The 27,910-nt window shown below is 53.3% G+C and overlaps 2 protein-coding genes across 7 annotated transcripts; both read right to left on the bottom strand.

Annotated features, from left to right (window-relative positions):
* Positions 1–35: 35 nt before the first annotated feature.
* On the bottom strand, positions 36–8,912 carry TFIP11 (tuftelin interacting protein 11). Its single transcript, XM_075167486.1, has 12 exons — positions 8,630–8,912; positions 8,032–8,185; positions 7,211–7,367; positions 6,549–6,676; positions 5,869–6,021; positions 4,537–5,046; positions 3,803–3,909; positions 3,385–3,553; positions 2,937–3,180; positions 2,128–2,270; positions 1,682–1,847; positions 36–480 (listed from the first exon to the last, which is right to left on the bottom strand). Exons 1-12 carry the CDS (start codon positions 8,824–8,826, stop codon positions 125–127), a joined length of 2,484 nt encoding a protein of 827 aa, XP_075023587.1. The 5' UTR covers positions 8,827–8,912; the 3' UTR covers positions 36–124.
* A 152-nt stretch (positions 8,913–9,064) lies between these two features.
* On the bottom strand, positions 9,065–27,775 carry TPST2 (tyrosylprotein sulfotransferase 2). Of its 6 annotated transcripts, none has more exons than XM_075167499.1 (7): positions 27,724–27,775; positions 18,466–18,534; positions 14,477–15,384; positions 12,715–12,913; positions 11,367–11,417; positions 10,271–10,319; positions 9,065–9,504 (listed from the first exon to the last, which is right to left on the bottom strand). In XM_075167499.1, exons 3-6 carry the CDS (start codon positions 15,310–15,312, stop codon positions 10,290–10,292), a joined length of 1,116 nt encoding a protein of 371 aa, XP_075023600.1. In that variant the 5' UTR covers positions 15,313–15,384; positions 18,466–18,534; positions 27,724–27,775; the 3' UTR covers positions 9,065–9,504; positions 10,271–10,289. The 6 variants fall into 6 exon arrangements, with proteins under 6 accessions (XP_075023600.1, XP_075023601.1, XP_075023599.1 ...); XM_075167500.1 differs by lacking the exon at positions 27,724–27,775 and adding an exon at positions 27,619–27,717; XM_075167498.1 differs by lacking the exon at positions 27,724–27,775 and adding an exon at positions 20,304–20,517.
* Positions 27,776–27,910: the final 135 nt, after the last annotated feature.

The following is a 27,910-nucleotide window of genomic DNA, read 5'->3' as shown; positions in this document are numbered from 1 at the left end:
AAGAAAAAAATCCTGGCACACAGCTGCAGTTTCACTCTATTTACAAATCTGTAACTTCTTTATTCCAAGACAGTTACACTAAAAACGTTAGCAAGATGGTCTTCACAGTTCGAAGCGGGGCGCCTCACTTGGCCATGTCAATGAGACTCTGGAGAGAGGTGGGCACCCAAGTCTTTTCTCCTTGTACAAACACAACCCCTCTGTCAATGTAAATGACAATCCGTCCAAACGTATACAACTGTTTCCCTTCGTGCCGCTTTCCAATCACAGGCATGAAAACAATGTTGTGCTCCTCTGCTTTTGTCTGAATTAGGTCCTTAAAGTTCATTGGCACGGAGCTGGCGGCCATGCCGATGCCACGCTGGGCCATGTTCTCAGCCTCCCGACGCTCCTGCATGGCTTCGTACTGAAAGTCTTTCCTCCGCTCGGTGTGAGTAAGGTAGGCGATGTTCTCTCGAGCGCCTGGCTGCATGTACCCACCTGTTTGGAGAGACAAAACATACGAAAACAAGGTCCCAGTCCGTTTCTGGTGGAAGGTCTATGGATAAACTCCAGTCCAGGACACATACAGTAAGGTCAATCAAGAACGCTCTGAATCCTCCTTTACACATTCTAATTCATTAAGTTTTATACTGTTATTGCTAATACAACATAGACTAGCTAGGTGAATTTCAGAACTGCAGCAGAAGCGACAGGATTTGATACAATCCCAAATTGTATCTGAGCATGCACAGGAGAGGAGGATGCTGCACTGCAAAGGGAAAATGTGAACAACAAAAAAAATACTCCTCAAAGCCAAAACCCGGCCTGTGGTCTCCACATGTCACCACTGGGTTACAAACGGCTACTATTGCAAAATCGGGCTCAGGATGGAGCAGTACCACATTGCAGGAAGCAGCATTGCATCAGGAGTGCTTTCGCTATCAGCCCCAGTTCACTTTGTGGCTGCACAAGTACCATGCCAGAAATTTCTCAATAAGTGAATTCCTCTTTGTGCAATGCTTGCCTGTAGTTGTATCATTTTACCACAAAAATAAACACAAGACTTAAAATAGACCTCAAGGAATTCTCCATGTTTCTGATGCAGATTCCCCACCACAGTGTACAGCAAGCAGGCAAGAGGAACACAGGAAAGGAGTTCTCAGTCTTGGAGGACAGGGCAAATCGCAGGTGCTGCTCCCTCAGGCACAGCCTTCTCTTTTATACAGTTTAATTCCCAGCAAATTCCTAACAATATCTTTTAGGTCACAGGGAGAGTCATGTGGAAGGAAAGGACACTGCTCTAAAGCTAAGGAGAAGAACCACTATCTCATCATAAAGAAAAAAAACCCCAACGAATTATAGCTTCGGAAGTCAACATCTTTAAATGATGGTCTCTCAGTGACTGACATAAAATACACTATAATCAGGCAAGGCTGAAAGAGAATCAGTTGCTTAATGGCACAGGCAGCCAGTCACCAAAAATCTGTTTCTGCTTCAGTGAAGCACAGACAATTATTAAGTAGCACCTTACAGGTGTTATTTATGGACTCAGCAAGGTAAAACACACTTTGAATTTCACTGCTCATGGGAGCTGCTACAATGCCGATCAGCAGGGCCATGCCTAAATAGAGACTCACAAGAACCAAACGTTGCTGTACTGCCATCACAGCAAGCGGAGCCATCAGCATAAGCCACCTACCAACACTGGAAGAGACAGCCCGGTTCATGATATCAAGAGCTTCATTAAATTTGTCTTTGATCGATGGATGTGCTAACACTTGGTCTGAGAACATGGACTTCCAACCCAAGTACCACTTTGTAATCTCTTCGTAATTGGGGCTGTTACTAAGCCAAGAGCACAGCACCTGCAAAACAACATGACAGATCAAATGCAGTAGGACAGGTACATTTATGGAAAAGAGTCCTTATCATCACTTAACTTGTTTATTACTGAGCTTTCAGTAAAAGAAAGGACCGTGACAGTATTAGAAATAGTCTGTTCTGATATATATGGAGCTATGAGTGGAAATCACCCCATTTGGTAGTTAAACCATTTCAGCACTGGGGCATTAATTCCTAGGCAGGAGTCACTAGAACACTTCACAGTGAATCAAGTCTGTTTACTCAGCCTTGATAGTTTCTCACCTGCAGCCACTTTGGGAAGAAGTGTTTTTCCAGCAGGCCAACAAGACTGGAGACAGAAATCATCCCCTCCCAGTCAATCACCCAGTAGAACGCATCCATGTGCTGCTGGTGAGGGTTTATGATGAGTTCATTCAAACACATCCCTGAGAAAAGGGGGAGAAGACTTAGAAAAGAACCTGACTCACAGTTTTATCAGTGCCCTGACCTATTTCACTAGCAACACACATGATTTGAGGAGCACCTGTATTGCATATTACCCTAAGGGACATTCGGGATCTTTAAACTGTTTGGCTGATCCCTGCCGCCAAAACAGTGCGCTTCCATTTCCAGCGATTACAATTTGCTGCCAGAACAGAGAAACTTAAAACGTCTGGTTGTTTTTTAGACTACAGAGCCTTTTAGCCAGTTTGCATAGCTGAACGGTGAATTACAGAATCTCAAGGTGAAAGCAGTAGCATAGACCAAAGAATACAGGAATAACAGAGTACCAAGCTATAAAATGTCTCTATCTGACAGCTATCAGGTATTACTGTCAGCTGAAGAACAGAGGAATCAGATGATTTAGAAAAATAAGACACAAAACATTGAGAATAATCAGAGCATTTGCCCATATTTTCTAAAATGTCTGCCTCTGAAAAAAATGCATGGTACTAGTAGCAGAAAAGAAGATGCAAGCTTGGTCTAAACTTCCTGATAATATTCTTTGAAGTAACACTGGCAACTGTGTTAACCCATATTTTTTCTAGGTGTAAGGGGGAAGATGGCAATCAGCAGATTCCAGAAATTCAGCACTGTTTGGCTTGACTCACCTAGTTTAGGCACGATGTTTTTGACCATGAAAGCCTCCCATGACCCAGGTGTGAACACATCTTTCCAGGGCTGAAGGATAAGTTTGGCAGAGGAGTCACTGGGATGCCACTTCTGCAGTGCATTCGCCAGCTTGTTTCGGATGGGAGAATACAGCGGCTCTAATCGTGCCTGCATCAGGGGGAGCCAGGGATGGATCCACGAATGGATTGGGACTGTGTCTGTCAGAGGATTCCAGCTTTCGACCTTGAGGTAAAACAGAAAAGATTAAAATAAGTCCATCCATTAGCAGTAAGTCTTGCCAGATGCAAAAAGAGCCATAATGCAACCCCCAAACTCCCAAATGTATCGGCAGAGGCAGCAAACCGGTATTTTAGAAGTTCTAGTTGACTGAAATTCAAATACTGGTTCAAAGCACAGCTTCATTCTAACACAGCCCTCTCTTTTTACCTCTTTCTGTAGCTTGGGGAAGATGAGCTGATCCAGAATGTTATCCAGTATCCAGACAGGAACAACATTTACCCAGCTATCCAAGAAATCCACCATGGATCCACAGTTCCTCGGTTGCCACTGCGCCACTATGTTTCTGACATATGGCATCCAGATTTCCCACATCAGTCTGGGGAGGGGGAGGAGAGGGGAGAAAAAAAAAAAAAAAAAAAAATCAAAGTTAAGCTTCAACAATAGCCCCAGGCCTAAATAAACCAAATGGTAACTGTTATTTAAAAGCTACTACTTTGTATAAAGCTGACGGCTGGATTTTAACAGACACATCAAGAGAATCATCTGGAAAGCACACTTGCATCTGTTCTTCTGAGGAAGCAGCACTTGAAGATGCTGCATAAAGTAAAACTCCTTTGCTCTTTACCTGTGAAAAGCATCTGTTGACAGGTCCTGCCCACCATGTGATAACAGCTGATCGTTTTCCAAAAGGCTCTTCCACTTGGCTATGATCTCTGTGCCATACGTACAGTCCTGGAAATGATAAGGCATGAGCGGCCTTTATCCTTTTTCATTAATTTCAGCTGGTATCTACAAAGAGCAGGCTGATGGTACGCTCGGCTACAGACAGCTTTCTCACCCACTCAAAAGGCAAGCTAGGAGCTCGCAGCTGGGATTAGTAAAGCCCCACAAGACGAAAATCCCACTTTATGGATTTAACATACCTCCGGGGGGGGAAGACAATAGTCTGAACTTTTTCAAGTGTACAGAGAGAATTCAGACTCTTACCTATCACAGCCTAAACGGCATTAAGAATAGACAGTGTATATCTGACTACCTGAAAGACAGACCTCTCCTGCTTTTGCTAAAAAACAGGAACTAGAGACTTAGCTTTCATCTACTTTTTCCTCCCACACCCATGAAAGGGATTGATTTTAACCTTATATGCTCCTAAATTGTTAGCCACTTTGCAGAACAGTAGCCTTCAGTGGTAGCAAATGTCTGAGAGTGGGTGCAGAGTGGGGTTTTGGTTTGGTTTGGTTTTTTTCTTTCTCTCCAGACTGATCAGGAATTTGGGACAAGGAGTGGGGGGGAGTCAAGATAATAAAGACTCCTTAAGCCACCAAGTAAGAACTGCAGATAAATCAAACTAACACACACCTTGAGGGGATCCCAGTTCTTGAAGTAATCTTTCATGAGAGGATAGACTATTGCTACTGCCAGGTCTACCCTATCAGACATTCTGTACTCTTCATAGTACTTGTCTTGAAGCGTCTCAAAAATCTTTGCACACTCATCCAAGGTCAAGGGATTTTCGCAACTGGGCTGCATCCGTCTCTCGCACTCTTCCACCATCTCCAGCACCTTGCTGAGATTGCTAATTGCTGTCTCCTCGTGCGAGAGAACTTCAGACATCTTCTGTATCTCATGGGTCAGGTTGACAACCATGTCTCTCTCGTACTGCAGCTGCCGGTCGCTCTGGATGATCTCCTGCTCTGTGATGTCAATGAGAAGTTGCAAGTTGTGCTCCAGCTCAGGCAAGGCAAACCCCTGCGGCTTGGAGTCTTTGCCCAGCGGCTGCTGAGGACTGTCATCTGGGATATTGTGCTTGTGGCTAATTTGACTGTAGCTGTAGTAAACCTTTTGTTCCCGGCCCGTCATGTCTATAACCTTCCAACAAACAAGAACAAACATGTCTCAAAAAAAAAAAAATTGTATCTCGTGTTTAAAAAAGGAGGAAATTCCTGACTCCAAATTGAAAACTGGAGATTTCCAAGTACCTTAATTACTCCAGCAGGCTACTAATACACTCTGGTATTCTGAATGAAGCAACTGGGGATTGCCTCCAAAAAGGCCTACTCCAGACATGAAGAGTTAGAATGAGTAAGAAACAGTCTGGAAACAGAGCTGGAAGAATCTCCTCTTCTGATCCCAGTTTTATCATTTCACTGAGTAATTCTACAAGCAGTGATGACGCAAGTAGTATACTATTCATTATTGCACAGAAGTCTTAGGTACTTTTACACTTTTATTAAGGACATATTAATTTTAGATGAATAATTTTATTACGTCCATATAAGGCAAATCCCTTACTGTCCCTTTGGGTAGAAGATGGTTCAAACTATGTATTTAGTTGCACAATCCCAGTAAGGACAACTCTGCTTTCAGAATTGAAGGAGTGTTTTATCTATGACAAATGTGAAACAATTAAACTTAACTTGCAATTAAAAAAACCCCAAACCACATATAAGCTAATTTGCATTTTCCTGAGGCCAAAGAACTTGCTTAAAAACAAATTCAATGTCCTAGGTGCCACAGTGGTCTATTACATGATTCAGTGATGAGTCCGAGGCCTTGATTTTCATGGGGCTGCAGACAGGCAGTTCTTAGAACTGGCTTCTATTAAGGTTACCGGTGGCTAAAAAGCACTCACAACACCAAAGTGGACAAACTGTTTCCCAGAGATGCCACCTCTTGTGTTACCAACCTTACCTTCACTTGAGACAGCTCCTTCTGAGGGGCTGAAAGCTGCTTGTTGATCCTACCCTTGGCTTTCAGTTCTTCTACTGTCTTATAGCTGTATTTGGGCTTTTTCTTGCCTCCATTAGGATCCTTCCGCCACTGACTGAGCTCTTTTTGAAATTCCTAAACAAAACCAAAGTGGAGTTGTGGTTGCTGCTCTTTGTCACGCCCCAAATTTGCCTCTATCTTCTACAGGAAAATAACCACCAAATCAATGAGGAATGCTGTACAGCAAAATAACTGGGAAAGCGCTAAAGCTCAGTGACAAAACGGCTCAGATACTGTGGTCCAGTCAACCACCCTATTCACAATGCTGGCAGTACGTTTCTGGTTTTTTGGGTTTTTTTTGTTTTGTTTTGTTTGTTTTTTAATTTAAACAAAAGACAAAGACTATTGACCTGGGGGGACTCTTTGAAGGTTGGGTTTTAGCAAGACCACTAGAATAAAGTGAGCCAGAAACAAAAAAGAACATTACAGTGACAAGAAAAATATGTCTAAATGAAACTCATGTGCTATGTCTTTAGCTTCTTATCTAAAATGAGCCCAAACAGTTTTCTCTGACACAGAAGCTAATATTACAACATATTAGAATTTTGTACATACAACACAACACAACAGGAAAACAGATATACCAAGAATCATACAAATACCTCCTCAGCTTCTTCTTCCGAGTCCACAACAGGGAAGTCTTGCAAAGACTGGCTGCTTCTTTCAGAGCCGTATGCCCCCACAGCTCCTTTGCCTTTTCTTTGTTTGGCCTCAATTGGATTGATAATACCTAAGAGGACGGTAGTTAGATCAGAAGGAGCAGTTTGTTTACTAAGAGAGAACAGCGAGTGCTCTTCCTACAGTACCCTAAGTTATCAAATCAGCACAAACATCCAGCCTCGTATTCTGCCTCTATCGCTATGTTATCTTCTACAACTTCACTAATTTCTTAGTGGCTATAAAATCACTTAATTGCAGCACACACCACTAAAACCAGAGCAGATATTATTCACATCAGCATTTCACTGCTTTTTTATTCTGTCACATAAAACAACATCTCCTTTTCTGTGAGCTGGCTACCTTTGGAATTTATCTCCCTTTTTTCTTTCTCTTTTTCTCTTGCAAAATAACAAGAGCATAAAATTGGCCTATGGTAATTTAAACACAATTGAATCTTATCATAAGGACCCAGATCACATGTAAGAGACACAAGAAAACAAGAATGAAGTTGCAAGCCACCTGGAGATGACAGTTCTTTAAAGAATCCAATCTCTTCTCCAAATTACTAGTTAACAATAAACGACCAAACACACAATCACAGTACCTTGAGCATTCTTCCCAAGACCTCTTCCGGGGACGTAACCCATCTTCTGGAGAAGCTTCTGCCCAATTCCCTTAGTGTGTCTCTCCCAGCTGCCAAAATCCACGAAAGATTTTGTCCCCCCTACAAAGCCTTTCTGACTAGGCTTGAAATTACCACCCTGTTAAAACAATAAACAAACAAACAAACAACCACACAACCTTAAGGCATTCTAATAACCAAGCTCTGTATAATTTCACTCAAAAGGAAGGTTCTTCCCAGAAGCGGTTCGGTTGTCACCACACTGCACAGCTCACTATGTCATGATTTGTCCATGAACGCTCCCTGCGACCTGAGGAGTTTCCCGTAACTCCTTAGATAGAAAAGGAAAGTCCCGACTACCTTTGCCTGACAAGCTGCCAGTTATTAGGCTCTAACATCGACTTGAGCTGAAGCTGATTCGTGATTCTTTCTGTGTTTGGTAACTGAAAATAACAGTTTGATTTTTCATCTATTACATGCCTAGATTTGCCATACTATTCTGTGAGATTAAAAAAGTCTTCGAAAGGCAGTAAACCACGGACATTCTTTTATTTTAACCTCAATTGACCCAAGGGAATATTAAGGCAGATAAAAGGGCCCAAAAGGACTTATGTTCCCACGGACACAAAACGATACATCAGAATAGCTCCAAAAGACAGAGAAAACACCTCCCTTAACGGCATGCTGTCACGTCTGGTTCTCTGGTTTTAACGCTTTCTCCCTTTCTTTAGTGCTCTATTATTCTTTCAGCCTGAGTTTCATAAATACATTACACAGTATTGAGAATTTCCTGGATAACTCACTGTTTTTAACTTCTTTGGCACAAACTCTTTAGGGATTTCTTCCTGCTTAACAGGCTTCTCATCTTCATCGGAGTCTTCTTCTGACATATCCTCAGCCGCTGACTTTTTCAGCCCAGCGCTAATGAAGTTCACGGGGGCCGAGTAATCCCTGGAGCTACACCAAAACGAGACCTGTGAGCAAATTCTGTTCCAGTGGACCAGTGCTCATTCCTGCACAAGCCTGGGGACTACTGTGCCTTAGACCCCGCCTTAAAATTAAGTATTAAAAACCGACGAGCAGTTTAACGCTGTTTTTGCCAGGAAATAGCCGTTCTTTCCCCCTGGGCAGCAGGCACACGCTTGCAACAGGCAAACTGCCCGCAGGCAGCTCTGTGCGCCCCGCGGCCGCCCTGAGGGCAGCCCCTGTCCCGGGCTGGGCTGCTCAGGAGGGCGGTTACAGCCCGAAAACCACCACGAAACGGGGCAGCCACCCGAGCCTGCCCGCGCGGCTGCGCCCACCCGCCGAGCGCGGCACAACCGCGGCCGCCAGACGCGTAGCCCTGGGCGAGAGGGGACGGCTCGGCCCGGCGGCCCCTCGCCCCGCGCCCCCGGCCCGTACCGCTTGCCGCCGAAGCTGGGCCGCTCCTCGTCCGAGTCGCGCTCGGCCCAGACGCCGTAGGTGGCCTCCTCCTTGCTCTGCCGGTGGCGCTGCCGGTGGGGGTTGAACTCGTTCTGCAGGTCCCAGTCCGACACCTCGAAGTTCTCCATCTCCACGCCATCCTCCCCGTCCGTGCCGTACAGGTGCGACATCGACATGGCGCCCGCGGACACCCCCGGCCCGCCGACACCCCCGGCCCGGCCCCGCTCCGCTCCTCCCGCCTGCGCCGCTGCCGCCCGGAACTGAACCGTCTCCTTCCGGTGACGCGCCCCGAGCGCCGCTAAGCCACGCCCACAACCATAGAGCTGGAAGGAGCGGCCCCGCGAGGGCCGCCCGGGCAGCGGCTCCGCTGTGGTTCGGCGGCCCCCGGCAGCAGAGGGAGGGCGGGGCCTGCGCTCTTAAAACACCACTTTAATGTGCAGCGAGGGGGGCGGGCGCATATATTAACTCTGCGATACCTCTGCAAGTCACGGTGAAGGGCGGGGGCCAGGCGCACGACAAGGGCTCGGCAGCGCCCGGGCACCCCTTTCTGACCCGCGACTCAGAGCACGGCCCCGCGAGACGTCCACACGCGTGCGCCGAGTCCTCCGGCAGGCGCCCCCCCCCCGGGGCGCGGCCCCCCCCCGGCGCACGAGCTTCCTCAGATGCTTTCACCACGGAGCGCTGGGGCCGGGCGGAGGACGGGCGCCCGGCCTTTGCAAATAACTGCAAATGCGTCCCCCACAGAGCAGTCCTTTGGCAATAGTGCTAGCAAGCAATATGCTTGGATAACCGATTTCCACTGGTGCCGTTGCAAACTCTTCTCCCTTGGACAACAAAAGGCCATTTGCAGCATTCTGGAAGAGAGAAACAGGCAGGCTGAGGAGCAGGATCCCGCCACGGCAGGTGCCCCGCGAACGGGTTTACATTTTTTTTGCGGTTTTAAAGCAGCCGCCATACAAAAAATGGTTAGAAAGAAACCCAGTCCCAGCTCCAGGATGATGGGCACACAACTTCTACTCTCACTCAATGCTTCCCATTTTTTTTTTAGCGCAATATACTGCTTTTACATAGAAACTAGTTTTTAAAGAGTCATTTTTAGTAAGAAAAATGACATTTTCTATTTTATCGTAGAGGCTAGCCGAAAAGAGATGGAAAAACATCCAACATATCAACAGTTGCATCTGGAGCAGAAACCCAGGGTAGCAGCCCTGTTTCTCCAAACTGACAGCAGATGCGCCCGCTTTATCTTCCCTTCCGCGGGTCCTCGGCACGTCCTAGAAGACAGCTGGGGAGCGGCTCAGCCCATCCACACGTTTCCACATCCCGTTTCAATGCTCCCCGTGGGGCCAGTCAGTAATAACTCTCCCAAGGGGCCGATTTTGATTCTGTTGAAGTAAGCCTGTTTCCAGAGCTCAGGAAAAGAATTTCTGACAAATCGTCTCACTTAACAGTATTGTTCTGAAAACCTAAAGCAACTGTGAAGGGGATCATTTGCATAACGAGCGTGCCTGGAGCAGCCCAGCTAATCCACAGACACAAGAAATTACACAAGCAAAATGCTAACCCTGGAGCAATGCAGGCAGATTTGCCCGAGTCCCAAAATGAAGTACAAGGTCTTACCTGGAAATCATTAATTTTCTTAGTGAGAAGATGATGTGTTCTGAGTCACCTAGAACAACCCAGAAACAGAAGGGTCAGCTTTAAGCCACCATCTGCAACTCAAAACATTCCCGCCGTGTTCCCAGCAGCACGAAAAGGAAATGTTTAGGACACAGAAAGCAGCGCGAGGGCAGAGAACCAGCAGCCAGGAGACGCTGCCACGAGACTGCAGCCTCTCGCTTCGCTACCGTTCACGCAACAAGAACCACTCTGGGTGGCCATCCGGGAATGGCCCGCGACGCCTCTCGCAGTGAGAGCCGCCACACGCTCGCTTCACCAGCGGCCCCGCTTCCGCAGCCCGGGACCGGGCTCTGCACCTTCTCGCCCGACACTGGCGATGCAGCTCAATCAATCCCCCTGCTTTCTTTAGGAGGCCTCATGTTGAGCAGGTAAAACCTGGATCGAAACATCAACACCAATCTACTGCATCTCCATACTGTGCAGGTTGCGCTTTCTGGAGAGTCAAGAAGTCTTTTATTTTTTTTAAGTCTGTATGTGCAATGGCTGTTGGACTGCCCTGCATTACAAAAGATGGTTATTAATTGTTTTCAAGCACTGCTCTTTAGGGAGGGAGCCCCGTAGTGTGTATTTGACACCTGAACACAAACACCCAAGTACAAGAACTAGAAGACCTATCTGTAACCTGCAGATCAGACAAGCCATCCTTCCCTAAGGCAGGCAAGACCCACAACAACGAAAACTTTAAGAGTTTTGGAACAGAGAGCAAGGTGGGAAGTGTCTTAAAAGTCAGAGAATGAAGAGCACAAGTTTATTCTGATGAGCGAGCACAGAACTCCACAGCACAAAACCATACACACGAGCAGACCAGGAAGGAGGTGACAGATGAATGAGCAGGGTCTGAGGAGCACAGAATACACAGGACATCAACAACGAGAGTGTGGAGGGTGGGAGCGCAGCAGAAGGGACAGGCACATCGTCCCCATGGATCGAGGCAAGAGAGCAGTTGGCTGCCCAGCCTGCAAATGCCCGTAAGAGGGAGCAAGGGCCCAGGCACCCAAACAAGGCAAAGCCCTCGGAAGGGACAGCAGACTCTTACCTGCAGATGACCTTTCAAATTGGCTGGCGTTTTATAATCCCCCTTTAAAACCTACGGAAAAGAGAAAATTGGAGTGACCCTTCTGGGGTAGTGGCTCTATGAACATCGGCAAGTCCACCTCATAACTGCGTCCTATGTCCCAGTATACCTGAACCAGCACAAATACCCTGATGGGCATTTGTTCTACATCGAGGTGCTATATTGGGGCAATAGAGGGAGGTTTCCTCCTTTGCGACTGTAAGCAAAGACAGGGAACAGCATCCTGCTGGGGCAGGGAACCAACACAAGCAATTCTCCGGTTCCCCCCCTTAGCCTGGGAGGGGACAGTATTTGAGTCTTTACCATCGTGCCAGTTCTCCAAACTCATCCCAAGAAGTACAGAAAGGTCCATCCCAGAGTCCCTGACCCTGCCCAGGACAGATGTTCACCCAAATCACCTGTGTCCTAGAACAGCTCTCAGCAAGCAGAGAGAGCAAGGAGGAGCTGTAAGAGCCCAGAGCACTCGGAGCACAGACCAGCTCCAGGGAAGCTCTTCCAGGTCAGTGCTGCTAGTTGCCTGCCTGCACATAGTACCACGGGGACCAGTCCCACCCGCAGGCGTTCCCCTGCTCCCACCAGTCTGACAAAGGACCCCTCGTCCAAGGACACCGTCACAGGGAGCACGTCCAAAGCTGGGGGGGCTGCAGAGTCCAGCCTCAGGCTGGGGAGGAACCACTCCACCTCAAAGCAGGAGAAACTCCCTCTGTTTAGTAACTGCTGTCTGTGGCTCTGCAGCTTCTTCCTTGCAGTTCTGCTCCAGGGACATGAGTCAATATTCTAAAAAAAAAATCTGGTTTTGCCCAAACGCATTACGAGCCTCCACTCGCATTCCCCGCGGGACGGCGGGAGTGGCTGGTGAGCTGACACGGACGCAGCACAGTCTGCGCGTCCTCCTGGGGCCAGACCGGCGCGTCTAGTGCCTACAGCTGTGCACCTGGATAACATCGGCACGCACCAGTAACTCCCACACCCGGGTTCGAGAGCGGGGCTGGATCAGGGAGGGACAGGCCAGTATCTGCCACAGCAGAAGAAACAAACACCACCACAAAATGATAGGGAACATCATCAGTTTGAGCCACGCCAGACTTAATTTACCGCACACATCTGTTTTGAAATCATCTCGGTGTAACTGCGTGACTGTCGTTCCCAAAAGGAAGAGAGCGTTTGTTTCTCCCCTGCTCTCTTCCGATTCGGCTCAGCAGCCTCTTCTGCTCAGAGGGCTCTGTGGGGGCAGAGACCCACGGCCCCACGGCCCCACTCCCTCCCGTGACCGCGGGCAGCGCCCCAGGCAGAGGGCTCCCACACTCACTCTGTGCGTGTTGTTGACAACCAAGGGGTCGGGGTGGCCGTAGTTGGGTGGGTTGGCGTAGGGGTCGTAGCCGAGCCTGGCGAGCATCGGCGCGATGTGGGCCATGTCCTGCAGCACATCCCCCGGGATGTGCCCGATCCACTTAGATAACGCCTCCATGTTCACCGGCTTGATAACCTGGTCTGTTGATCTTTCTATCCTGGGGAAAAATAACAAAGAAAAAAGCAAAACAAGACACTAATGTTGGATTTCACACACGTACTGGGCTCAGACAGAAGAGCCTTCAGCTAGGTTCACTGCCACTTCAACATTTTGCTTCCGATGCCCGAGGGAGGCGTGCAGCACAACCGCTCAGCACCCGCCGGGCCCGCCTGCGGAGCCGGGGCACCCGCGTCCCGCTCACAGCCCTGCCCTGGGGGAGTGGATCCTGGCAGGGGCTGGGTCCCCCTCTACGGGGTGATCCATCCTGCACCGGGGTCGGGGTGTTACCAGGACACCTTTGCTTGTTACAGGAAAATAATGAAAGATGTGTGGTCTGTAGCACAGATACACCACACGACCCCACTGAAAATCCAAACACTTACGTGTTTAGGCAACCTTGGCAAAATTTACTTAGCAAATAGTGCTGAAAGCCCTGGAGAAATCATCGCTACAGGCATCACAGGTGCCTGCACCTCTTTATCCTACACCACAGCTGCCTTCCTGGTCTGCCTGGGGTAAGGGCGCTGGGACGCGCTCCCCACCAGCCATGCTGCCTGCCCTCCAAACGCCGAGGAGCGAGCCCCTCGCAGCTACAGCCCCCCCTCTGCACCCTGTGCTCGGCGGGACGCCGGCCCCGGGGCGAGCAGCCGCCTGCTCGACTCGAGCCAAAGGAAACCGCACCCCACGCAGCACAGGCGGCACGGCGTCCTAAGAGGGATGAACGTGCGGATCCTGAGCCTCACCAGAGCGTCCCAGTTACCGATTGCCAAGGCACAGGCAATGCTGCGCAGCCTCGTCTGGAAGAGCATCGCACGGCGGGGGGAAGCGGAGCCCCCACCCGTCCCCAAGAAACAGAGCAGCTGCATGTCCACAGCTGCCCTCACCACTCGGGCATGAGAATTTATACAAAGACTGCTTGTATGGTTCCCTTACACCACTGATTAAATTTTGCTAAGTTAGGCTTAAGCCTCCACTTAGGAAATAAAGAGCATTAAAAGAGGAGAAGGTGGAAGGCAGCAAGCACCCCCCTGGCACCAGAGACGGACAGCCAGCAAGGAGGGAGTGCTGGGGTGTGTCTCCACAGAGCAGGTATTTCTTTTATTCTGCAATACCAGCACCAAGCCTGGCAAGAATTGCTGCTCACCGCTGAAAGCCATTCATGAGCAGCAAAACTAATCATGGTAAGGAGGTATTTGAGGACGGGTGGAAAAAAGAGGCGTTAAAGAGCTCAGGTTTCAGAGCAAGCAGTTCTTTTCAAATTAGAGACGAAAATCATTTCTGCACTGTCAAGACAGATGAATAAAGCAGTCACCTGCTCCTAAAATCCTTGCCTGACAAGCTGCTCTGTTGGGTACAACAGATTGCTAGTATTCAAGCTGTCTTCTACTCGGAAACACAAAACCTACCGCAGCAAAAGCGTGCAGGACGTGTTGCCACTTCTGCCCCTGAAAAAGCACGCATAAACACAAGTAATGCGTCTTTGCCCCCAGTTTTAGCCTTGACCTGCTTCGTGTAACGAAAACGCTCCTCGGAAAGCCGAGGCAGGGGCCGAAACACTCACTTGGAAAGCGACACCCCACCGGGCTTCCCTATCAGCTCCTCGTGGTGCAGCACCGTGTCGCTCCAGGAGATGTCCAGGAACTTCATGATGGCGTGCATGGACTGCTCGGGGTGCAGCACCAGCTGCTCGTAGTAGACGGGCAGGCACCGGGACCGCCCGATCTCCAAGCACTGGGAGTACATCACCTCGATGGCTTTGTTCCACTTGGTCAGGCAGTCTCGGTAGCTGTTCAGGTCGAAGCCTGCGATCGTCACCTTCCGCGTGATCATGGAGTGGACCGAAGCCCGGCCATCTCGAACCATCAGGAGGAATTTGGAATTGGGGAACAGCCTGGACAGGTAGACAGAGGACTTCAGCGTGAAGGGGTCCTTGTTACACAAATACCGGGCTGGCTCGCCGTGCTTGGCGATCACTTCCAGTATAAAGGCCTGCATAGCGGCGTCCAAAACTTGGTCCGTCACCCCCGCTTCATCCAGGCGCATCTTCTCTCGCCCCGATTTGGACCAGGCCTGCCGCATCGCCAACACGCGGGGGATGATGCGGGTCTCCTCTCCACAGCGCACCTCAGGGTGGGCATCAAGCATGGCCCTCATCAGCGTCGTGCCGCTCCGCGGGACCCCGCCAATGAATATCAGGGGCATCTCCTTGCTGTAACGGTACTCGACGTGATTGGAGTCCATCATGACCAGCTCCTCGTTCTCGGGTCTCATCAGCCTGTGCCTCCTCTCGCTCAGGACCTGCTGGCACTCCAGGACCTGCTGGCCGAGGTGCAGAGTCACCATCAGGGCGACCACCGAGCCCACCACCAGCAACACCCTCCTCATGGTGACCCGCATCCTGTTCTCCTCCGCACAGGCTGGTGATCACGCTTCAGCTTTCAGCCAGCAAGTGTTCAACCCAACGGGCACCTGCAAGAGAAACACAGCACCGTCAGAGGAGCAGGAGCCGCAATCCAGCCCGGCGGCACCTCAGCATCCAGCCTGGCTCCTCCAGGATGCTGACACCATCCCAGGCTTTCATCATCTCTTTCACTTATCAGCAACTTCCAGGCTAGATGCCTTCTACCCAGGAGGTAATTAAAGTCTGCCTCAGAGCACACCCAAAGAGATTATTTCTGGACTGTTTGTGTACCCAGAATCACAGGTTTACAGCTGAAGCAAAGCTCCAGGAACGTTTCGGAGAGGGGCCACGCATACCCAGTCAGTCCTTAAAAAAAAATCTTTACAGAGAGTCTGTTCCATCCCAGATAAAGCCCAAACCCTCCCTGTGGTTCTCCTTCCTTCCAAAACTGAGCTCAGCACACCACCGTCTTCTCACTTCTCTCAGCCACCTGTCTCCTTCCTACATATTCTTTAGTTTCAATGTGCTGTCACAGGGGAGGGAGGAAAGCTGAAATAAGAGAAAAACAAAAGCATCTCATGCAAATTTTAAGGATGTGAGTCAGGAGAAGCAGTTACCCATTAGAATGAAACGCTTTGAGAAATTAAACCATCCGAATGCTGACAGCAACACACAGAGTCAGTGTTAAACGCCCTTCCTCTGGAGACTGACCTTACATAAAAATCCTTGAAGACCTCATCCGGCATTAAGGCTTTTTGGGTCTTCTGCGTCTCGGTGGGGTATCCAGCAGGAAGCCTGCAGTTTCTGCAAGTCCCCTGCTCTGCTGCCTACCCGGGAGGGAGTCCTGCAAACGCTGGCACCGCTTCCCACACCCTCCCCGCTTCTGCTCCGTTTGTGAGCACAGGTTTTGCAATCCTCCCCTGGGCTCACCCAGGGATTTCAAGTTCTTTGTGATTATGTGGCTGGGGTGGGAGCTGAATGGAGTGCAAGGAACGGGACGTCCATGCGTTTTGTTTTGCTGACAATCCAAAGAACTGCTTCAGAAAAACGTTTTCGACTCTCCATGAAAGAGCACATTTAGCAGCGGCCCGTGCAAAGCCGCTTTTCGGCGGGGAGCAGGCAGGAGGGCCGCCCCAGAGCCAGGCAGCCTGCCTGCCCCCGCCCCACCTGCCAGCACGGGCGGCCCCAGAACCGGCCGGGCGCTCGGGGACTCGCTCGTTCCCCTTCCAAACCCTGACATCCCGCTGCACCTACCCGGACTGGTGAAGCGGTCAGCTGCTCACCATCCACCCGCCCTGCTTTTATCCGCTTCTGCTCAAACCATCGGATTACCACGACACGCAGAGGCAGTGCCTCTCTGCCCACCCAGGCATGCGTTTGCCCATCCCAGCAGCAAGGTAACATCACCACCAAAATTATTTTTGTGGCTCTTTAGCACCATGGTTAATATCCTGGCCAACTGCCTGGTTAACATACCAAGGTTAAACAGTTTCAAATGCATGCCCATATACTATATGAAAGTCAGAAAGGCAAATGCTGGTCCATTTGTTTAGATGTAAATCAGAGGGAACAACAAACAGCTCTGGCATTTATGCAGCACCAAGCCAGAGCCAGACCCATTAAAAAGACAAGCGCTCATCTGCTCCTCCATCCTGCTATCTTGATCTGTTTCAGTCATGTAAATATATTCAAATGTTCACCCTAAAAATAATTGCAAATGCCACAAGACCCATTTCAATGCATTGTAGCTGGAGCAGCCGGGATTTAAGGCCAACTGGAATAATTACGGCTATGCAGACCAAGACAGGCTAATTAGCAGGAAAGACCTGCAGTTTAAAAAAGAGGCTGGGAGCACAGAAGTGCTCTGTTCTTTGCAAAAACGGCTTACAGTGAGCATTTCCCACCGAGATGCTCCCAGCAGCTCCGGTCCGAGTGCCGCCGGAGAGGAACAAAGGGACTCACTCATTTTGCTGTGCGAAGCGGGAGACTGGCTGGGAGCCTGCGGCACCGGCCCCGCTCCAGCAGCACCCGGCAGGACAAAGTGCCGTGTCCCTGGGGATCATCCTGCCGCCCCGGCCAGGGCAGACACACAGCCCCCACCGCTGCCCATCCAATGCCACCGGCATGGGGAAGCTCTCGCTCCGCTGTGGGGCAACAGGAAAGGCAGGGAGGCAGGTGCTGACGGCTGCCATCGGGGAGCACGGCTTCTCCCTTCCCGCTGTGCTCTGGGCTCTCCCCGCAGCCGCGGCACACCACTGCTCCCGCCAGCAGAACAGCCCCGCTCTGCCTCCTGCACGGCAGCCGCGGGCACCGGGAGGGCTGAAGCAGAACGAACTTCTCCGGTGGGATTACCCCAGCGCACCCGGGCGGGCTGAGCAAGCATCCATGAGCGTGCTCGGCAGCGGTCTGCTGGGCAACCGCAAACAATGCCGGCTTATTTTCAACTCTTTTGTGCAATCCTCCACTATGAATTCCCCAAAATTTGGGGGGCTTATTAGTCTATGAGAGAACAGGGATGGATAATTTCCTCCACAGCAGATATCTGGTGGAAAATATCATGGCATAATTAGGCGGCACAACTGTCAGATCAGAGATGACCTTCTAGTCCGTCAGATGCCCAAGCTGGCTCTGAGAGCTTTCCACTCCAGCAGGAATTAGGGAGCTCTCAGGGGCTTCTCTAGCACATCACGGCAGGGACTGAAAACCACTGCAGCGGGTGACAAGGAGCAGAAATCAAAGCGCCAGCAGCTGACCCCGGGCTGAAGCCCCTGAGTGCAGCTCAGACACTGCGGGAGAGGGACGGGCTGTGACCCACAGCCAAGGACTCCATCCCTGACCGCGATCAGGGCACGGCTGGTACCAAGAGCAGAGAGCCTGCGGGAGGATGGGAGCTGGTGGGGACGTGACAGCAGAGCAGTGACAAACAAGGACACAAGAGGTCCCACAGGCAGAAAGTCATCTTATTTTGCATGCTGATCGGACATTAGTATAAAAAAGGCTTAAACCGTTTCCTGTCAGCTTGTGAAGGCAATACAATATTAATGGGGCATCAGTGGCGGTGCGCACAGACGTACGAAATATTCACCAGCCCACACCCAGCATTCACAGGGGAAACAACTGCTCTGGCGCTGCCCTCCGTACGCACTCACCTTCCCTTGGTAAGTTCATTTTGCTGCTAGCCGAGCTTCATGCCGAAACACAGGTGGCCATGAAAATACCTAATGGGAAAGAAAAGCCACAACATTGATTTGTTTATTTGTCACAGATATCTGCACACGTGGTGACGAGTGATGCTCTCCTCGTTGGCAACTTCCCCTGCCGCATGCACCCCTCCTGCCCACAGCCGCCCTCCGAGCCCAGGGGAAAGGCGGTCCCGGCTCACGGTCAGCGCTGGCAGCCAGATTTGGCAGACCTGCGACTCGGCCATCCGCCCCGAGGCACCGGCACCGCTCCACCACGGCGGCATTTGCAGGGCTGAGCCAGGAGAAACCGAGGGAAGCGGGAAGGTGGTTGCTCTTTTAGGAAATGAAGCTTCCTGGAAGGGAGAAGCCTCAGGGGGACGGGAGCAACTGGGTGTTTAAAATCCGGGGGACGACAGTCCGAACATGGCACGCTTCCATTGCACACAAGCGACTGGTGCAACAACCCGTCCCAGGGGAAGCAGCTCCAGATTCGCCTGCCGCAGGCTTTGGTACAAATGCTGAAATCAGGCACAAGTCAGAGTATAATCAGAGTCCCCAGCCAGTAACAGGAGACGGGGCCCAGAGGACTCCCCAGGTCTGGCAGGTCACGGGGATGCCAACCTCCGCACTAGGAGCTGCCCAGCTGCCAGGATCTCCCCAGCTCCAGTCCGAGGAACAAACCTCTCTCCAGCCTCACCACCCACGAGGCAGCGGCACCGGCCCCTCGCGGCACGCAAACCTCACCAGGTAGGGAACCAAAACCCGCGCGTCGGCCCGAACGCCAGGTTTCCCACAAGGACACGACGCTTGCGCCCACGAGGACTGCACCCATCCTGGGGAGCCCAGCCACCGCCCACACCTTCTTGGCTGAAGCTGTCCTGCAAGCGCAGAGCATCCCAGTGACAGCGTGCCTGCGCAGGGGTCCTGCCCGCGTCCCGCCGGCGGTACGGCAGCCGTGTCCCTGCAGGACACCCTCCTCCAGGCACGGGAGGGCAGCAGCAGGGGGGACCCGTCGCAGCAGGGCTGCAGCTTTCCAAGCAAAGCCGCCGTCCGGGGGGCCGTGCTGCAGCGGAGCACCCCGAGGGGCCAGGACCCCGTGGGCAGGCAGGACGGCACTCCGCTCCGAGGCTCACAGTGCGAGCACGGGACCACAGGCTCGTCGTGGGGCCACTGCAGCCAGCTCCCCCTTGATGCACGATGGCGTCCCGGCCTCGGAGGATGTTTTTCAGAACATTTCAAGTACGGACACTAATTGTTATTCCAGCCACCCAAGAGTCTCCTCCTCTCCTGCCCAGCTGCCATCGAACGTCACGCAGCCCCTCCACTTTAGCACTAATTAGAAACCAGAGGGAAACTCCACCCAGCACGAACTTTGCAAGAACTCATCCGCAGTGCACACATCGCCCTCCTTCCCTGCAAGGTTTTCTGCTTGACCCTGGCCTGGCCTCCATCGACGATGGGATTTCAGGTCCAGACAAGGCTGCAGGTCCGCGGAGCAGCAGCTGCATCCCCGGATGCGCTTCTGCAGTGCCACGAATGATCTGGTGCACAGAGCGGCAGCGGTTTAACAGCCCAGCCCCGAGACACCCTGCTCCGGAAACAGCTCCAGCTCTTGCCCGTGCACACACAGACAGACACACAGACACACACACGCTTGCAGACTTCCTTCCTGACGCCTCCCACCGCAGCACGGGGCCCGTGCAGCATGCCACTGCATGGCTGCTGCGCCGGCCGGGCGGACACCACGGCCAAACGAGCACCAACAGCGAGTACCAACTGACTGCAGCCTCCACGTCCTCCCTCACCTGCTGTTGTGAAACGGGCAAACCACCACCACTGCCGGAGAGCAGCCCCTCGCGCTGGCACAGCGCGGTGTCGGTGCAGCCGGGGCCGCCGGAGCGAGGGAGCTGTGCACCATCTCTAGTGATGAAGCAATGTCTCAAGTCCATTTTTTAAAGCAGCGAAGTGTTACAAACAAACAACAAAACCAGTTTCTATGAGAAACTCCATATGATCAAAAAATGCATTTTTCTTTAAACCATTCCCAGAAACAATTGCTACTAACTGCAACTTCCCCAAAAGACATAGGTGTGGCCTGGAAAATTTTAGCTCAAATCATTGGTGCTTAATAAAAGGATGAGGAACTGCAGACGTCTTTCTGGTGGAACAGCAGCAGAAGCTGTGGTCAGCAAGAAATATCTTAATATATCTAGCTCGCATCTTTACAAATCAGCAAAATTTAACTATTTAATTGATAGTCTCCAGTTAATTCACACGCGGCGTGCAACACAAAAATAAACACAGCTTGCCTGAGGGTGACCGCTGCTGTCCCAACCTGAGCTCCGACAAACGACGCGCCCAGAAGCGCTGTCACCGCCGAAGACAGGCTTGCTTCTCCTGATCTCTCCTGGTGGCAGCTCGTAATGTGCATTTCAAAACCCCCGATGACTCCAAGGCATGTCCCTTAGCAGGACAGAGATGCTCACGTCCTGAGGAGGCAGCAGCGAACAGGAGAGGGGTCAAACGAGCCCTGGGAGAGGAAAGCTGGGAAGAGCTGGCGGGGGCTGAGGACGAGGAGTGGGAAGGGACGGGCTGCCGGCGCGCAGACGCACGGGGTGTTTCTCCACCTCAGTTTCAAAGCAGCCCAAACGAAAGCTGATCAACAAACTTTAAAACATTCACCAAGAGGTTGGTGAGCAGCCCTGGAAAGCAAGCAAGCACGGAGCAAGCACCGACCTCTGCTTGCTGCTGCGTGCCCACAGCGGCGGCCGAGGGGACGGCGGAGGCTGAGGTTCACCCAAGTGCAGCGTCAGCCCCATTGCACAACCCACGGCTCGTGCTCGTCCGCCCCAGCACAGCGAGGATCGATCCCCGCAGGGACGGCCAGCCTGCGGGAGCAGGGTCCAACCCACGCTGCGGTTTGCTGCCCACCCCAATCGATGCTGCAGCTGCTCGCAGCAGAACAGGAGCTTTGTACAAACCTCTGCTGGAGGTGAGCAACGGCCTGAGGCTCCGGGCGGTGGGAGAAGAGCTCACTTTTATGTGCATGAAATTAAGCTGTAGCTGGCACCTACAGCATTCAAAAAAAAAAAAAAAAAAGTAGTTGCTTTCAGGCCACCAAGTGGCAAGAACAGCAACATTGACAGCAGAACAGTTTTTGCTTATTAAAGCTAAAGATGCACTGCAGGCCACAAACCCAGATGTATCTACAGGAATCAGAAGCCAATCCCAGTAAAAATGCATGGATTTTAGAGCACTTCAGGGTTACGTGTCCCTTTGAAAATCCCCAAATACAACAAACAGCACTGTGGTTTGCATTTGCACTGCTGACATCATCTCAAGTAAAACTGGAACAGTCAAAAGACTGCAAGAATGGGTGTTTAAGCGCACATCTTAGCACCCAAACCACAAGGAGGGTGTTTAAGCTTGCAACTTAGCACCCAGCCGCTCGGCTCGCTCAGCTCAGCCCCACAACAGCCGCAGGGCACGCCGACGCTGCCGCGCTTACAGGTCCTGCCACATTTCCTTTCAGCTGAGCACACTCAACGCGGTGCACCAGCCAGAGTCCCTGCAACGGCGCCGGCTCCTGAACACCTCCTCTTTGCCTGCCACTGCGAAAGGCGCTGGCGGTTGCTCCGGCAGCTCTGCCCAGACGTGTGCTCTGCCACGCCAAGGGGGCTGAAGCCACCCCAGCAGCTGGGTGCGAGGGTCCAGCGGCACAGCCCACCATCGCGGCACAGCTCCCGCTCCCCGGCACCACCACAGCTACCACGTTCCTGCAGCCCGGAGGTCGCTGGCTAGACCCTGCAGGGACAAGGGGGTTTCACAAAAGACCGTTTTTCTCCCAAAGCATAAAGCCCTCCTCTGGGGGGGACACGGGAGAATTTAGTCTCACTGCTGAGTACCTAGAAAAATAAACTAGCAGAACCTGATGCCCTGAGGATTAAGGCAGCGCGCATCATCTTCAAACACCAGCTTTCTCACTGTGAAAAGCCTGCGAGGCGGAAACCCCGAGCCACGCAGCACGTTCCCAGCCGAGCACCCCAGCACACCATCCCCGGAGAGCCCGGCCGGGATGCATGCACAGCGCGCCAGCCTGCTTTAACAGACTCTAAATCACATCAACAAAGAATCGACAGACATTTCACATCACAAACGTACTGTTTGTTTATTGCCTCAAGGCTGTTATGATTAGAAAAACATTTTATTATCCTGCTCAATGCTACAATGTTCCCAAAATAATAAAAATCCCACCAATTTACAGCATCTTCACCCCACCCACCTCTCGTTCCAAGCACAGCAATGGCTTTTTATCGTCCGGCGATTGAAACCACAGTATCCAAGTATCCACTTCTGCCAACCTCTCCATAAGGCAGCAGCCTTTCTCTCCAACTGGCTTATTAATTATGAAACGCCCGAAGTGAAAGCTGCTGGCAGAAGGCGGCGATGGAGGCACCCACCCCAGCGACCTGGCACCGTTCCCACCGCACCCCAGCAAAGCTGCGGCAAAGCCAGGAGGGAGGGGGCTCGCCACGTCCCCCTCTTGGCTCAAGGAGGGGGGTCGGGAGGCACAGCTGCCGCTGGAAGGACGGAGCCGAGTGAGGAGGGGAAAGAGAGACCCACCCGCCGCCCCGTGCCGCTGGCTGCGAGGGACGGGCGCCGGAGCAGGAGCGGTGTCTGTGACCCCCCAGTGACGGATGGGGCCACCCAGCAGGTCGGCTCGGTCTCTGCTTCAGAAGCGCTTGTGCTGAAACAGGACAGGAGCTCTGTGCTTCGCAGGGATGCTTCTGACTTTTAATCAACCCACAGCTCCAATTCACAGAGCTTTACCTTTTCTTAATTACTCTGCAGTCGCTGCCTCAGGGGGACAAAGGCAAGGTGAGGGGAGCTGGAGTTTGCGGCCTCCGCATTAACTCACTGCGCTCAGTGCAAACGCAACCCTTCCCTCCCAAAACCAAAGATTCCCCATACAGATGTGGGTGGTCAGAGCCTGCCATACAACAGGGAGAAAAAGAAATCAGAGGAACTGCTAGAAAAAATACTAAGTATCTTCAAAAAAATATTTTCCAAATCCACGTGCCAACCCGTAAGTCTCAACAAGCTCCATTCTTGCACGCACAAAGACCAGGATTTGCAAATAAGAGGTTGTTTCTGCAAGAGAAACCCCAAAACCTCAAATTTGCTTAAGAAACAAAATCAAAATATTTTATTTCCCCATGCAGCAACACCAGACGTCCCCAGAGCTGAAGGCACTGACTGAGGAGAGGGCAGGGTAACGTGGACAGAGGGGCACACTGCACACCCCTTGGGCAGCGAGGTGAGGCTGCTGTACCCCAGCTCCCTGCAGCGCAGCCCCTCTCTGCTCGTCCCTGCCCTGCTTCCTGCGGCTCCAGTGCGGAGCAGCGCTGCGGGTACACGGCCCTGAGCACAGACCAGCCCCAGGATCTCCACCATGGCCCAGCCGGGCTCGGCGTGTCGCCTGCCGCAAGAGCGAGCATTTGGCATTTTCACAAAGCCAGTAATTTTGGGAAAGGCACAGAGCGCTGCCCAGCACCAACTTCAGCAATGTGTGAATACGTGGCCTCCCACTCGATACGGCGCAAAGCCCATGTGCCTGCACAGCCCCCAGCGAGGACGTGCAACGACCTCCCACCGAGCCCCGGCGCGGGAGCAGCTCTTCTTGTGAAACCAAGGATGGAAGAAAAGGAAACCGGTCCTTCCGAGACGTGCTGCTCCGTGCGCGGCGTGGCTGACCCGTATGACAAATTACCCTGAACAGCACATCCGAGTGCTTCACGGTTCGGTTCCTGCCTTCAGAAGCCCAGCTGTGAGCTCTGGGTCCTCTGCTGCCATTTACATCTGCAAATGCTGAGCCACCCAGGGCTGCCTCTGCACGCTGTCCTTCCTCCCCATGCCACCCGGCCACGCTGGCCCGCAGCCAGCTGTGAGCACAGCTGCCCAGGGGAGCGGGGGGGCCGGGTGCTCTCCCACCCCTCTTGCAGCGTGTCTGGGCACAGCCACTGCCAGAAACGGTCGCTCACGCCGCAGGATCCACACCCAGCACTGAGCAGGAACACTGGAAAAACCCCAGCTGCTTCTCCCTGCCCCACTACAGCAGTCTGCGACGGCAGCGGCTCCGGAGCTGACGAGCCGGCGGTCATTTCTCCATGGAGAAGTGCCTCGATGCCGCAGCCACTTGTGGATTCCCCGGTTTCGGTTTGGGCTCACTCGCCTGGGAACACACGATGGCAACCAGCCGCTTGCTTAACTTCCGAGCGCTGTGGATTGAGCAACCCTCTGCTGCTATCAATGGTTCTTGTTTGCAGACCCTGCGAGGGGGAGAGGGGCTCGGGGCGGCTCCTCAGCAGGACCTCCCGCACGCTCCATGGCTCCTACAGGCAGGGCCAGCCCCAGGCAGCGTCGCCCAGCCCGCGCTCCTGCCTGCACCCGCACTGCGAGGCCAGCACAAAAGATGGACTGGGGATGAAAAGGAGGAAAAAAAAAAGCATTGTTCACTTTTAGATAGGATTTTTTTGAGGAGAATCCCTGCGATACTGGAGGCAGACAGGGGTTTAGGAGAACAGTCTTTAGCACAGACTAAAGGCTTGCAAAATGGTATGCAACAAAGCAGGCAGACGACAAGATGGCAAGCTTCTCCTGCCGGCCCGCACGCTCGCTGCCTGCGCTCGGAGGGCTGCGAAATCCAAGGTAAAACATGCTCTGCTGAGGCACGAGGCTGAGGCTTCCTAAACGCATCACAAATTTGTCAGAAGACGCATCTGTATGGTGCCAAATAAAACCACCTGCTGGGTCGTTTTTTTCTCTCTGCAAAAATGTTCTCGACAGTCACTGCATTTTATAGTGCTCCTGCCATCCCGCACATCCCCTGGAGGCTCAGTGTATCTGTAATGCAAACTGCCTTTGGAATTATCTTCCCAAAATAGCGACAGAAATTACTAATACAGTTTTTAAAACCTACAGGCAGAGAATGGCAGCGGCATGAGCCTGCCCGTTGTTCTGGTGAGCCCACCAGCAAACCGCATCCCGGAGAGACCCCATGGCAGCTCCGCCTCCATGTCCCCAGCCTGGGACACCTCACCAGCGCCAGTGTGGAGGCCATAATTCTGCCCATATCCCCCTGCAGCAATGCCCCCCAACGCCAGCTGCAGCACCAGCTCTGGGTGATGCCGGGAAGGACGTGCGCGGCACCATGCATGGCTCAGCCACCGCTGTGGGACACGGTGCTGCTCGCCCCAGGCGAGGGGCTTTCAGCTCGGCAGAGGAGGCCCGGAGCACAGTGGTGGCTGCCCCATCTCAGCTGACATGCCACCAAACATTGAGGCATGGAAACTGGCTCTCGTGGCCAGGTTCTAGCAGCGATGCTCCAATCTGTGGGAAACGCGGAGCTGCGGGCAGCAGCCAGCCGCTGCTCCCCCGCAGAGCAGTGCTGCCCCCCAAACGCACACACAGGCACAGAAGCAACTCGCAGGACTGGAGAAAGCTCAGCCCCCTGGACCAAAACACCAGGCTGCTGGGAAGGCACCAGCAAGATCCACCAGCCCCTTCCTCGAATTCCACCCTCGTGGGTTCAGGCGCAGAGCGTAGGGCACTGGAAGGTCAGCGCTGGAAATCACCCCCAATTTCCGGGGCTGCCTCCCCTGTGTGAGCACCCTGCAGACCCTTGGCTCTCTCTGCAGGCAGCACAGCACGTCTGCTCCTGCTGGGTGCCACATGCAGGCAGCCACGGAGCACAAGCTGCAGTCAGCCACGCTATTACAAAACCTCGCTTGGAGGAAACGTTCGAACCTGCGTTGGCACTTGACAAGCTCCCCACGAGCACGCTGCAGTATTCCCAGAAAGGCAACGTCAAATTTGGAAACCTGTTAGCACAAATCATTTTAATCTCTCCATTCACCCTTGCTCAGTACCCAAGCATGAGAGAGCAGCACAGCTGTGCAAAGGGGAGACTCACCGCCCGTATATTAAGTAGAAGCAGCTGGCGGGGCCGGGCTCTGACTCGCAGAGGAAGACGTGTGAAGGGGTTTCAAGCTGTGAGATGTTTTTTTGGACAGAGACTGAGCATGCAAACAAACACAACGAGGGACAGAACAAAGGCCCGCGCAATGAAGCCATACCCTTCCCATGGAAGAGCGCAGCCCAGCTCACACTGCTGGCAGTGGGAACGCGCTGCCAGCAGCGCCAGGGACTGTGACTCTGGCCACGAGTCCCAAGACGCTTAAGCTCGCCACAGAAATAGTGTGGATCTCACATCCCTACCATACAGCATGGCAGGGCTGCGGCCCGGTGACAGATGGGCAGAGCAGGGAGAGCATCGATGTTTTGGGTGAGCTGCGAGGCACCAACGCAGCCGCTCGGGAGCCTGTCTGCAACCCCCCTCCCAAGGGACCCGCACCAGCAGAAGCCGCAGCTGCCCAGACCTCAGCTGCTGCCAAAATCTTTCGTCCCAAAAGTTGAGGCTAACGCTGAGCGAGACTCGCGGGCGCAGCCTCTCACCCAGCGCTTGCTTGCCCAGGCCACTGCGATGCAGGCAGCCACGCTCGCCCCAGCAGAGGAGGACAGCCCCGGGTGCCTGGACAGACGGACGGACGGCCTCGGCCCGTGGGTGCCTCCTGACGAGCGGCGTGCCCGAGCCTGCTCTCTGCACCACTGCCCTGTACGGCGATGCACGGGTGATGGAGGGCACAGCCCGGTGCTGGGCTCCCAAAGGGGTGCCGGGGAGACCGGGGGCGAGGGGAGCGTGCCGGAAGGCAGGAAAGAGGGGAAAAAATGGTACAGGAGCACCCTGCACCGACCACCCTGCACCACACGCCGTGCAGCCTGCGCTGTGCACCGCCTGCTGTGCACCAAGCACGAGCCTCCGCGCACTGCACAGCGTGCAGCCCGCACCGCTCCGTGCGCCGAGCACCCCGCATCCCCCACGCACCGAGCATCCCACGCCGCTCCCCGCGCCGTCCGCTCTGCACCGTGCACCGCTCTCCGCGCCCCCCTTGCACCGAGCACCTTACACACCGAGAACCCAGCGCTGCCCGCGGGGCTCCCAGCGCCCGCACCGCCCGCCGCTACCGAGCACCGCCCGCCGCGCAGCCCCGCCGCTGTCACCTGCCGGCCGGCGCCGCGGCGGGGGGGGGGCACCGTGCCGGAGCCGGTGCCGAGCGGCGCTGGCGGCCCACGCAGCCCCCACCGCGCGATCCCCCCCCCACTCACCGGGGCCGCCGCCGGCCCGGAGCGGCGCGAGACGCGGCGACGTCACGCGCACGAGGGGCCGGGATCCCCGCGCCGCCCCACTGCGCATGCGCCCCGCGGGCGGCACCGGGCGGCGGGGGGGTCAGGCGGTGCGCGGGTGCCTGCAGCGGGGGGTGCGTGTGTTTGCGCGGGCCCGGGACACGCGTGC

Source organism: Calonectris borealis, chromosome 18 (genome assembly GCF_964195595.1).
Source record: "Calonectris borealis chromosome 18, bCalBor7.hap1.2, whole genome shotgun sequence".
Taxonomy (NCBI): domain Eukaryota; kingdom Metazoa; phylum Chordata; class Aves; order Procellariiformes; family Procellariidae; genus Calonectris; species Calonectris borealis.
The sequence above is the reverse complement of the archived record's forward strand: the minus strand, read 5'-3'. Positions and strand labels throughout refer to the sequence as shown.

Excerpts from the sequence above, each read along its gene's own strand:
- TPST2 (XM_075167496.1), bottom strand. The coding sequence starts at position 15,312 with ATGCGGGTCACCATGAGGAGGGTGTTGCTGGTGGTGGGCTCGGTGGTC. Across the intron at positions 12,914-14,476 it reads GGTGGGGTGTCGCTTTCCAA|GATAGAAAGATCAACAGACC; the intron begins GTGAGTGTTTCG and ends ATTTTTCCCCAG. Across the intron at positions 12,183-12,714 it reads TTGTCAACAACACGCACAGA|AATATTGACTCATGTCCCTG; the intron begins GTGAGTGTGGGA and ends TTTTTTTTTTAG.
- TFIP11 (XM_075167486.1), bottom strand. The coding sequence starts at position 8,826 with ATGTCGATGTCGCACCTGTACGGCACGGACGGGGAGGATGGCGTGGAG. Across the intron at positions 7,368-8,031 it reads TGCCAAAGAAGTTAAAAACA|GGTGGTAATTTCAAGCCTAG; the intron begins GTGAGTTATCCA and ends TTGTTTTAACAG. Across the intron at positions 5,047-5,868 it reads AGGAGCTGTCTCAAGTGAAG|GTTATAGACATGACGGGCCG; the intron begins GTAAGGTTGGTA and ends GTTTGTTGGAAG.